This window comes from Amphibalanus amphitrite, unplaced genomic scaffold (assembly GCF_019059575.1).
Source record: "Amphibalanus amphitrite isolate SeventyFive unplaced genomic scaffold, NRLGWU_Aamphi_draft 000894F_arrow, whole genome shotgun sequence".
Classification (NCBI taxonomy): Eukaryota; Metazoa; Arthropoda; class Thecostraca; order Balanomorpha; family Balanidae; genus Amphibalanus; species Amphibalanus amphitrite.
This window is the reverse complement of record NW_024882388.1, coordinates 135808-148029: the sequence shown is the minus strand read 5'-3', so window position 1 is coordinate 148029 and position 12222 is coordinate 135808. Positions and strand designations below refer to the sequence as shown.

At 53.8% G+C, this 12222-nt stretch overlaps 1 protein-coding gene across 1 annotated transcript in view; it reads right to left on the bottom strand.

Annotated features, from left to right (window-relative positions):
* The window catches only part of LOC122367742 (centrosomal protein of 290 kDa-like), a 39328-nt gene that overhangs the window by 1208 nt on the left and 25898 nt on the right, over positions 1–12222 (bottom strand). The window contains exons 27-38 of the mRNA XM_043341100.1: positions 11945–12184; positions 11380–11614; positions 10855–11158; positions 10278–10463; positions 9847–10078; positions 9280–9436; positions 8746–8915; positions 7753–7945; positions 7185–7369; positions 6848–6960; positions 6343–6550; positions 5240–5975 (exon numbers count right to left, since the gene is read on the bottom strand). Coding sequence (XP_043197035.1) covers positions 5889–5975; positions 6343–6550; positions 6848–6960; positions 7185–7369; positions 7753–7945; positions 8746–8915; positions 9280–9436; positions 9847–10078; positions 10278–10463; positions 10855–11158; positions 11380–11614; positions 11945–12184 — 2310 coding nt within the window. The 3' untranslated portion in view covers positions 5240–5888. The remainder of the gene's footprint in view (positions 1–5239; positions 5976–6342; positions 6551–6847; positions 6961–7184; positions 7370–7752; positions 7946–8745; positions 8916–9279; positions 9437–9846; positions 10079–10277; positions 10464–10854; positions 11159–11379; positions 11615–11944; positions 12185–12222) is intronic.

The window sequence follows — 12222 nt, the reverse complement described above, 5'->3', positions numbered from 1 at the left end:
CAATCGATTCAGAATAAGGAGATCCATCTGTATACAATATTCGTTTATTAGCATGGACATTATTGCCTAAGTTATATGCAATATAATTTATGCACTGAAAACAAAATAATTATTTCGGTCGTGCAACATCAGGCAAAAGAGCGCATGGTGTATAATTTGAGGAATAAAAGCGCATGTCATTGAAATAAACTCATTGAATGCAGGCAAAAGAAGCGCAATTGTTCTCATACGCTTTTTTGCCTGATTAGACGACACATGAAACAGATGCGCTTAAGCGTAGCTTCCAGTCGGCAGGAGCTACGCTCAGGCAAAAAAGCGCAAGTCGCTTCGTACGCTTCTTTGGCTGCAATGTTGGATGGCTTCAAGTGAAGTTGCGCTTTTTTTCGTTGAAATCTCCTGGAACGAGGATCCATAGCGGTGCAAATTTGCACGAGGTCGACGCGATCTCGCGCTACCGGCATTTAAATCTGGCGGGTATTTAAATCCATTTAGCGGTTAGAGGGCCTTGCATTTAGCAGGGAAAGGCTCAGTGCTTTTGAATGGCGTTTTAGACTTTGCTTATGCACCATGCCCAGAAAAGGACAAGTGCCTTATTCGTTTGAGCGAATAATTGGGGGAAAAGTGCACGTATTAGTGCAGTGGGACGACTCAAGCAAAGGAGGTTCCCATTATGTTCCGATCACGGCGCTCAAGGGTCAGCACTGTGGCGGTTCACGAGTAACCATGATCCACGGCAAGAAGACGTGGCCAGGAACTATCGTCTACAAACCTCCTGCAAGCTCCTATCTCCTGACAAGTAAGTATGGTCTTCAAATGTAGGTAGGTACTGTTCAGGGATGCGGAGCCCAACCGCCAGCCGGATATCGGCGCCGATATTTGGCTTGCAGCCGGACCTTATGCCGCCGGGACATTTTGTGAGGAGCCGGTACCGCCAAAACAGGGCGGCTCAGGTTTCGAAGTGGGTGAAAATGTAATGAGTATTTGTTTCAATTGGTATGAATATGCATTTTAACCCAAAAAACGCTGAAATGCATCTTCGATCGACTGCATCCCATCGGCCATCCTTGTCATCTACTGTCCCGAACGTGGAATGTATTCAAAATGTCAATTTTGTGTTGCTTATGTCTGTTTATGTCTTGCTCTTTGAGATAACGGCAGTTAAGGGTGTGTTTGCACTGTCAACATTTAACACATTCGTCTCAATGGGATAATTACTGTCATTTTTTTAAATATCGTCTGTGCTCTGTGGTGCGTACCGATTTTAGCACCCGATACAGGGTGTCGTATAGCTAAGTTACATCACTTCATGTATAAATACGCGTATAATAACCCATCATTCACTTATGAGCAGATAGTCTACCTAATAATTCACATTTTATGTATTTGCGTTTGACAGCAAAATGCACTGTGCATTACATAAAGGTGAAAGTGTTTTGGAAATATCCAATGTACAATTGTCTAAAAAGACCAATGTCTCGGTTTCAGAAGTCGACGAGCAAGAAATGGATCCAGCAACCCCAGAGGAAAATAGCTTCGGCGACTCAGTGGCGACCGACTCTGCGACCACCCCTGAAGCTGCCGTAGAAACCGACCCCAGAGTTGCTGCAGGAGCCAAATCCGAAGGCACCCCAGGAGGCTCCGACCCCGGAGCCACTGAAGAGACCGCCTCTGGAGCCACTGCACAGACTGACTCCGTCGTTCCGGCGGGAACGGACTCCGAAGTTACCGCAGGAATGGACCCAGAACCCACCACAAGAGCCAATCAAGGAGTCATCGCAGGAGCTAACTCCGAAGCCGCTCAAGTAACCGAACGAGGAGCCGAAGCACTCGCAGGAACTGGCCTCGGAACCAACGCGGAAGTCGGCACTGGAGCCAGCGCAGAAACTAACTCCATCTTCGAAGCGGGAACTGACCAAGGAGCCACCACAGAGACCGACTCTGGAACAACTGCAGAAGTGGACTCTGTCGATCCGGCGGGAACGGACCCCGAGGCTACTGCAGAAACGGACCCAGGCGTCACCGCAGGAACCAACTCTGGAACCGACACCAGAACAGTCACAGGCCCAGAATTGATTCAGACGACTGTGATGGAGCTGGCTACGGCGTTCGAGTACGAAAGGATTCAAACAGTAGTCACTGACCGGGAGTGCGGACCGGCTGTAGATTCGGATGGATGCGTCCCGTCATCAGCTGGATCCAATCAAGTAGCTGATGCTGATACCCTTCCACAGCTCTCCAGTGAAGAGACGGAGCTAGAACTGCCAAGTGCGACAGATGAGGTTTCAGGCCATCCTCTGTTAGCGTCAGAAGTCACCTACTGGCTGAACACAACACTGAGAGGCGATGCCGAACTGAGGGATACCGATGCCATTGCTGACCTCGCTGTCGAAAATGACATCCCGTTCGAAGCCGAGTCGCATGAGGCACCGGACAGTCGAGATGCGGGTCAATCCGCTCAGCACGAGACAACGGTTTCCGGACCAACGACAGGAAACAAAAGGAGAAACCGGAAGCCGGAGGAAAGGATACGTGCGTACGAGCTAAAGCATCCTGTGCGAGCAGCTCCTGCGCTTTGTCTCAGGGGCACTTGTGCAAACCGGTGCTCAGATCACATATCAGAGACTCTCAGATGTCACATCAATAGTGAAGTAAACCACTTGGATGTTGAAGTCAGGAAGCAATGGTTCCGAACCTACGTGAAACTGGAGAAAGCACAGGAAGATGGGAAGCGAAGGCACCTCACGTGGCATTTGCCCACTGGCGATGGTGGAATGAAGCGAGTGTGCAAACCGTTCTTCCTAACCACTCTCGGGATGAAGGACAACAACGACGAAGCAGTCAGAAATGCTGTCCTCAAAGCTGGAAGCGAAGTTGTCCCACAGTCCGACAGAAGAGGGCGCCATCCACCTGCCAACAAGATTGATAGGCAGGTCATCGAAAGTCACATCAAGTCTTTCAAGCCTGTTTCTCACCACTACAGGTACAACCATGCCCCAAATCGCCTCTATCTGCCCAGCGACATCAATGCCAGAATCATGTACGACGACTTCAATGAAAAACATCCGTCGTTCTGCTCCCTAGACACATACAGGAGGTGTGTTCAGGATTTGAACATTGGCTTCACCGTTCTAGGTTCTGAAGAGTGTCCTACGTGCAAAATCTTCCAACAACACATTCAGGAGAGCGGGCAGGAGCATGACCAAGACGGTGCGTGTGAAACGTGCAGGGCTCAGGCAGAGCACGAAACTCAAGCTCGCCGGGCTCGAGCCGAGTACAGGAACGACGCGAATCGAGCGTGGAAGGACGACGAACTGATCGTATCAGCAGATATGATGAAGGTGGTAGTGTTACCCATCCTGCCCGTGAAACAATGCTACTTTGTCCCCAGACTGGTGGCATTCAACGAAACATTCAGTGTGCTCATGCCAGCTGCCGATGACAAGAGTGAAACGCAGTGCCGGAAAGATGTGCAGAAGCGATCGTCCATCTGCGTGCTGTGGCACGAGGCCATCATGGGAAGAGGAGCTGCGGAGGTGAGCAACGCCTACTGGAAGTTCCTTGAAACCAACAGAGATTTCAAAAGCATAACGATATATTGTGACAACTGCAGTGGACAAAACAAGTGCTGGCTGTGGCTGACAACCATGGTTCTAGCAGTAAACAATGAAAACACGGCCCTGGAAAAACTGACGATGAAGTACCTGGAAGCAGGCCACACAAGCATGAGCGCCGATTCAGCGCACCAGGTCATAAACAAAAGCCTAAGGAAGCAAAAGACAACAGAAGACTTCAGCGACTTCGTCGAAGCAGTCGGCACTTCTGGAATGCGACACTGCGAGTTAGACAGGAACTCACTTAAGGACTTCCAGGACGGAGTCAGCCGACAGAAGCTGAACCTGCTGGCAAAAGAGGGCAAGCGGCCGTACCTCGCCAGCGTGAAGGTCGCGGAGACCAGGCGGGGAGACAGGCGTCTGTTCTTGAAAGAAAGCTTCGACCAGGCACACTGGAATGCGTATGACGTCCTGAAAACTACGTTTGATGAAAATGAAGCACCAGAGAAACTTGAAGGAGGAGACTCTCAGCGCGAGAAGATCGACACCATCCGCAGGGAGCTCGGACCATATATGCAGGCCCACAAGCGACAGTTCTGGAACGCTCTCAGCGCCCCCGCGAGAAATGGCCCAGACACCCCGAAAAGGCAGCTCCCGAGAAAGACGGCGGCTACAGCTAAACGTCCCCGATCAACGTAAAGATGTGGCAGGTGGCAAGTTCTGAGTCATGTCCTCAGGTCTGCACTCATGATCAATTGGTTGGGTGTAAAACCGTGCGTGCATTTGCATTAGGTTTTTGTTATTGCTGGTTTTGAAAGCGACGATTTCAGTGTTCACGCGACATGAGAACAAGGCCACAAGTTGAATGCATTTTTTTGTCATTCTAGTTTTCATTTCTTCCGAGTGTAGTGAGGCTGTCTTTTTCAGTCGACGAATCGACTGAGTACACACTCGCTTTGACAACATTCAGTTGTTTGCCTTTAGCTGCTGAATGCGATTTTTTCATTTGGTGTGAGCATTGATCAAACCAATACAATGCATTGGAGGCTGAAGTAATCGTTTTTAAGTTACATCTTTAGCAGAAATGAGTGTAATCTGTGCAAATGAAATAACAAGGGAGAGAGAAACATTTTAAAGTACTGCTGAGATAAAACTGACAGGTATGTTCTTACGTTAAATGCATCGGGCGGAATACAACATTGACGTTAATATCTATAGCGAAAATGGTGATGCTAGGACACACGTAACAATACAAATCTAAATCATCGTACGTAATAAGTCATTCATTCATTCAGGAAGTTCATTGGGGGAAAAAGCGTACAGTACTCAGTAAGCTTGCGTGTCCGTGTGGGAAATCTGGCAAAAAACCGTAAGTCACAACTTACGGTTTTTTGGCTGCCGCACATTGGTGATGCGCCTTTCTGGCTGCAGCTACTTCGTCAAAGATATACACTCCCACAGATGGCAAAAAACGTTGGGCTGTTATGCTGTCAGGCTAAATTATACATATATTTTTTAATGTTACCATATCAAAGATCAATCAAAATGCTTCAAAATGGTGCTAATTACGGGTTTGAGAGACCAACAGGGCTCACGTGAGGTACCAAAGTTCCTAAGAACTTTAAATCTGCTCTCCTGAAAAGTTTGCTTTTTGGTCATACGCTTTTTTGCCACCGGGCGGCAGAGCATTGTACTGGATCATCGCAAGAAATGTTACACGCCGGTCAAAAGGCGACCTAAGCATGCATTCCGTTCTGTGTTCATAATGACACTCGTTTGAAAAAGAATGTGATGGGATGAAAAGGCTTGATGGAAAACGAAATTTCAATAAGTCATGCAAAATTGAAAGTTGATGTACTTTCAAGTACCGTGAACCGTATGGTACTCTCATCAGCCGTCGTGCTTTACAGTATCATATCCACTTGAGATTCTCTATACTCGATTTATCGTTACATGCGCTTTGGCTCAGATTTGTACTCCATTAGCAAACATTTACGCCAATTCCTACATATTTAGTTACGCTTGATGGTCTGACGCTCCATAAATCAATAATTACGTCATAAATAAAGAAAACAGTGACGGAGGAACAAACTGAAACAGCTGAAAACCCCAGAGAGACAACCATGATCGATGCACACAGGCAAGCACGTTGTTCGTATACTCTGGACGGCACTGGCTACTGCCCTTCTTAGGACGGCTATGAAGATGACACTTTCCCAGATGACACTTTCCATGTTAGGGCAACTAGAAAGCTGCCGGTCGCTGTAAGCGCAGTGAGCACCGACCCACCGTTCGCGCTGGTGCTCCCGCAGAGCAGCAGGTACCGGTCGGCGGGGCTCAGGAGGCGGTGAGCCGCTGCAGCTGAGCCGCCAGTCTGTCCCGCTCTGCCACCACACAGTTCAGCTCCGAGCGCATCAGCTCCACCTGCCGGGGACAGGGGCGGACGGGTCAGTGAGGCCGTCGGGTCAGCACGACGATAGAACAATCCTTGATCCTCACTGTGCTTATCCTTCAACTGCCCCTCGGTGATATAACACAAGTCTCCTCTCAGTCCGTATTCTACACTCAGAGGTGCACCTGTCCCCGTTCATCATACGTTCTTCTGCATTCTGTACTCGTTCACCACCCGTTCCTCTCTCTCCTGCCCCCGTTCCCCACCTGTTCCTCAGTGGTGCTAGTGACGGTCCTGTGTCAGTTCCCCACCTGTTCCTCAGTGGTGCTAATGACAGCCCTGTCAGTTCCCCACCTGTTCCTCGGTGGTGCTGGTGACAGTCCAGTGTCAGTTCCCCACCTGTTCCTCGGTGGTGCTGGTGACGGTGTGCCTCAGCAGCTGGCGCCGCAGTCGCAGGTTGTCCGCCCTCAGCCGCTCCACCAGTCGCCGTAGGATGGAGACGGTACCGGCGTCCGTCGCGGGCCCCGCACTCTCCCGCTCCGCCGGCCGGTCGCTGCCTCCGCCTCCGCCGTCCGCGGGCGGGGCATTGCTCTCTTCAGCCGCACGCCTGCCACAGGACAACACACTGGGTCAAACGGCGGCTCAAACTCAAACGTCAGGCTCACGGGCTTAGTGGAGTTACATGCCGTTAACTGAGCATACGAGAGGCGGAAAATGGAAACAGACGGATGCGATGTTGAAACGGATTGGGACAGAATCTTACAACGAAGCCGAATTTTACACCATTAACGAACAGTGGCGTGCCTGAGCTTTCTCCCTAACCAGCTTCCTAACCAATATTCCTCCCCAAGCACTTGGCTTCCCCATCCCGGCCCACCTCTCCCCAGTTCCATCGTCCACTGACCGCAGCTCGGCCAGCTCAGTCTTCAGTTCTCCGTTTTCCCGCTCCAGCTCCTCGTTTCTGGCCGTGAGCTCAGCCAGCTGCTTCTGGAACCTCGCCAGGTTGGCGGCTGCGTTCTGGCGAACAGACGGGTAAAGAAAGGTCACTGTAAGACCACGTGGAGCATTGTCAGAATATGCAGAACAGACTTATCCTCCAGTATCCCATGCATCCAGATATCATTCCGCTCCTGTATCCTGAGCGGCATCTGAGTCGCAATACCCCGTCCGCATGCCGTCCTCCATCATTGATGTTCTAGTTTCCGTCCGGTGTGCTCCAGGAGCGCTGGGCAGTGCCGTACCTTTCCCTGTCTGGCGGCGGCGCGCTGGGCGGCCAGCCGACCGTTCAGCATGTTCACCCGCTGTCTCAGCTGCTCCAGTTCGGCTCCGGCGTCCGCGCGCTCCGAGCCGCGCAGCTGCGCCAGCTGCTCCTTCAGCTGCTGGTTGTCGCGCTCCAGCGCCACGTAACGCTCCTCAGACACAAGGGCTGGCGGGGGGACAGAGTGCGGTCAGCGGATAACCTGGTATGGTAAACGGACCGCGAGGACGGGTCAACGAACCACGGGTCAGTGTACCACGGAGACCGGCCACGCCCGCATCCATAAGTGGTCACTGCTGTACTGACTGAACAAACAGCTGGTAACTGGACGGTTAAAAGGGAGAAAAGCATTACCGCATGAACTAAGGTAGCCATGAAGTTCAAGGCCAGTCTTGGAATGCAATCGTTGGGTGTGATTCCAGTGAAATGACAAAGCGGGTAAGACTAAAGTAATTCAGTTGTTCTGTCAGAAGATCATATCTAACCCCACCATGACACACCCAGCAGGAACACAGACGCGGAGGGCGGTGCGGTCACCACATCTCTCTCACCAGTCAGTGTGCGGATCTTGGTCTCGTAGACGGCCCGCTCCCGCTCCAGCCGGTGGATGGTGTCCTTCAGTCCGGCCGCCGCCAGCTGGTGTCGCTCACTCTCCGCCTCCTTTTCCCGGAGCCGAGCCTTAAGTCGCTCCGTGCAGCGCTGCCACTTCTTCCGCTCGTCCCACTTTGCCAGCTCCTCCTGGATCTGTGGAGAGCAGCCAGTCAGTCACCCGGAGCGCAATATTGACCATAGCTAAGCCGCACGGACTACTATGGACGTCAAACCCCTTGAGACCCCACTTTTTGCGATAATTTTTAAATGCGTCAACTCTCGTTGACGATATTCTGGCAATGTGTGTTTCAGAACCTGCCGAAACTTTTATTACTAAGGTATTTTGACGCCAAACGATTATTAAAGGTACTTCTCATTCACTCGTAATGTTAAATTTCACGGAACGAATCCGCTGTTTGGGTAGAGGCTACGCGCTCATGGGGCGGAGCCACGTAATGACGTCAGCGCTAAGCTCCGCCCTACCCCTCCGGCGCTCCTTGCCCGGCGACCGGTCACTCGCGTCTCGCGCTCCATTCAGGCTTGATGGTGGGCGGTAGCTGGTAGCGGTAGCGGGCGCTGGTAGATGGCATTAAGAGCAGATGGCGCTGGTGGCGGGGCTCGAGTGTGGCCGAGCGCAAGCCTCTGCCCGGGCCTGAATTGACCTTAACATTACGAGTGAATGAGAAGTACCTTCCATAATTGTTTGGCGTCAAAATACCTTAGTAATAAAAGTTTCGGCAGGTTCTGAAACATACATTGCCAGAATATTGTCAACGAAAGTTGACGCATTTAAAAATTATCGCAAAAAAGTGAGGTCTCAAGGGGTTTGACGTCCATAGTAGGTGTGCCTTTGTCTACCAAACTTCTTCGCTTTACATTTCGCGAAGCGTGGTAATTCTTACGGCTTTGCTTTAGGAATTACCACCCCTACCCTGCCCATCCCCTGTGGTTACCTTGGCGGGGTCTCCGGGTGCACGCGCCGACCGCGCCGGCTGTTCGAGCCGTGCCTTCAGCGTCTCCAGCTGCCGCTGCAGCCGGCCGCACTCGTCGCGGCGCCGGCGGTCGGCCTCATGCAGCTCCGCCTGCAGCTTGTGACAGCGCAGCGTGCGCTCGTTCAGCTCACCTGTGCACAGAGGTGGTGAGCTAAATAACTAAAGCACAAAACGATAGACAAGGGTTAGGCTATGACCAGCGACAAGAAACACAATCATAAGCAATTTCGATTACATTCAACGCCCAACGGCTCTAAATTGGACTCTCGTCTGGGCTCATCCGAGGTTAATTTGCATGATATAATGATGACACACATACCTATTTATTCATTACCATTTATACCCGTTAATGCCGCGTATGTGAATTATAAATGAGCTTATAAAGATGAGATGATACGCTTGGGCATCATTTGGCGCTATATATCGTTATCTACCACATTTAATGGACCAGGCTGGCGCTGATCCGTCGGTTCCACGCTCCCGGCCGCGACTCACTCTTGGTGTCGTCGAGCTGCTGCTGCGCGCTGGCCAGGAGGGCGGGCAGACCTCCGTCAGTGTCGGCACGGCCGCTGGAGCCAGCCGTCGGCGGGCCACCCTTCAGCTGCTGCTGGTCCAGACCGGCCGCCTCCTCCACCGTCTGCACGAGTTCGGCCTGCAGAGGACACACGGAGTATCACACCATACCGTAACACAATGACATAACATCACACATCACAGACCGGCCGCCTCCTCCACGGTCTGAACCAGCTCGGCCTGCGGCGGACATAGACAGTCACACTGACTTACAACCACACATCACAGGCCGGCCGCCTCCTCCACGATCTGCACCAGCTCGGCCTAGCAGAGGACGTACGGAAAAATATCACACAGCCGCACACTTGACACATGGACACAATTACATACAGTCACTGACATGGATATGTCGTAGGCATCGACAGAATATACATTACAGCCCTACGCACAGTGATATGATATACTTGCATTACCCTGGCTGCATTATTGCACCAATGCTACTTTTTCCTGTATCTTGAGTTCAGGCGAATGTTTGGATAAGTCACGTACCTTGACGTCCTTCAGCACCCTGGCCAGCGCGTGGTGCTGCTGCTCCTTGAGCAGGAGGATCTCCCTCAGCCGGCTGACGAGTTTGGCCTGGGCGCGCTGTCGCGCCTCGGCCGCCTGAGCCGCCTGCTGCCTCTGCTGCTCCAGCTGAGCTCGCAGCTGGGATCGCTCCTCGCTCAGGGAGGAGACGGTTCGCTGCAGGAGCTGGGCCGTCTCCCGGCGCTCCGACTCCAGCCTGCCGCATAGGGAAATACATCAGGTACAGACCACCCTCGCTGCCTACAGCCTGTCGCGCATGGACACCGACAAACGAGCAAATTGAGAAAGGAGGAAGCAGAAAAGACAGCTAGACGCAGAATGAGGAGGCGGACATGAAGACAGTGATGTAAGGTCAGGTGCGTGGTGCCGACCACTCACTGCCCGCAGTGACCCACCTGGCGACGCGCTCCCGGCAGGCGGCCTCCTGCTGCCGGCTCTGTCGCAGCCGCTCCATCAGAGCCCCGATGGCCCGCTCTTGCTCCGCCACCAGCTCTGCCGACTCGTTCAGTCGGCTCAGCTGGGCGGGCTCGGCGCCGCCGCTGTCAGAGAGAGGACGCTGCGCGCTCCGCTCCGCCTCTAGACTGTGGACGAAAACAGAGGGGCACGGTCACCACCAGTCCGCGACGGCTCGGCGCCGCCGCTGTCAGACAGCGGACGCTGCGTGCTGCGCTCCGCCTCCAGACTGTGGGAGCGGACACAGGGAGAAAAGGTCATCAACCGGGTCAAGCGACAAATATTGGGACCCTATAAACACACTTCAGAGAGAAAGTCTGCTTCATTCACCATACAGTGACTGGAACAGCACAACCAACGGCGCAAGCACATCATTGTAGTCAGGCTGAAAACGCATTTCACCTCATCCATGTCATGACTTTAACTCGCGGTTGAATAAACTTTCAGTCGAACGCCTTTGACGGAGTGGGGGCGTTTACTCCCACCTCCAAAACTCTGAAACTGGTCATTCTCTCTCACCTGGCGACCAGGGCCAGCTGCTGCCGCAGCTGCTGCCCGCTCCGCTCCAGCTGCTGGCTGTGCTGCTCCGCCTGGCGGGCCGCCTGCTGACGCGTCTCGTCCAGCAGCCGCCGGAACTGGTCGCAGCTCTGCTCCTTCTGTCTCAGCCGCTGCTGCAGCGAGGCGACAGACGCCTCGGCTAGGCGCAGTCGGCGCAGAGAGCCGGCCGCCGAGGGGAGCGCCGCGCGATCACCGTCAGCGGCGCCGGACGGCGGGATCTCGTCTGACGGGGACGGGACCTCGCCGGCCGCGGGCGGGAGCTCGTCTGAAAGGGGCGCGCAACAGTCAGATCGAGACGTTTAGGGCTCATCAACAAGCTCGAGTATTATCGATGCAATATCACCCCGACAAAAGGGAGTTTAACAGGTAATACCCAGCGAGTCCGCATCCCCTGCGTGCAGCGGTGGGTGACCCTGGCGGCCGGCGGGGCTGCCTCTCACTGCTCCCATTCGTCTCATCGCTCTCACCCGTCTCACCGCTACTCACCGACCGCTGGCGGGGACGGTATGGAGTACGTTCCCGCCGGGGAGGGCGGCCGCCCGGGTGCCGGCAGTCCGCACACCATCCTCAGAGTGTCTGCAGACACTAGCAGCAGAGCGGCGGCGGTGGCGGCTGACTGCAGCGCGTCCGACAGCCGGCTCTGCAGCTCACAGACGTCCCGCCGGCCGGCCAGCCACGCCAGGACGCCGCGCAGAGCCTCGGCGTGCTGCTCACAGGCCGACTGAGGGAAACGGGGAGGGGTCAGGTAAGATTACAGGCCAACTGGAGAGGAGAGGTCAAAGAGATCAGGACACTGGTGCCAGGCGGCGACATAAGCAGTCCACCAGCAGCAGCTCTAAAAAAAAACTATTGGGCGACATAACAATCACTGCATTTTATTGCATAGACAATCGAGAAACACGGTAATCAGCGTCCTGTTTCAATGAAACAGAATAAGGAAGTTCCCAAACTTTTTTACATTAGGCCGACAACGACTGGCTACCAGCGGCGTAAGACCGCTGAGTGACGATGTCAGATGTTTATATCATGATCAGCGTAAGCAACATCGTACCGTGAGCTGATTATCCTCAGTCGGCCGATCCCCTCGTGCCTCCCGCGGGGCCGTGCTGTTCACTGCTCCGTCCCCGGCGGATTTCCGGACAGCGACCGGTGGCGGGCGGCGCACGGGCAGCCGGCTGGACTGCGGACCCGTCCGGGGGGCGGGCCGCGCCGGGCCGGAGTCACCGGCCGTCTCCGTGGCAGGGAGTGGTGCAGAGTCGGCGGCGGTGTCCCCGTCAGCGACCAAGCCGAGCTGGAACACCGGCATCCGACCGTCAACACTCCCCGGGA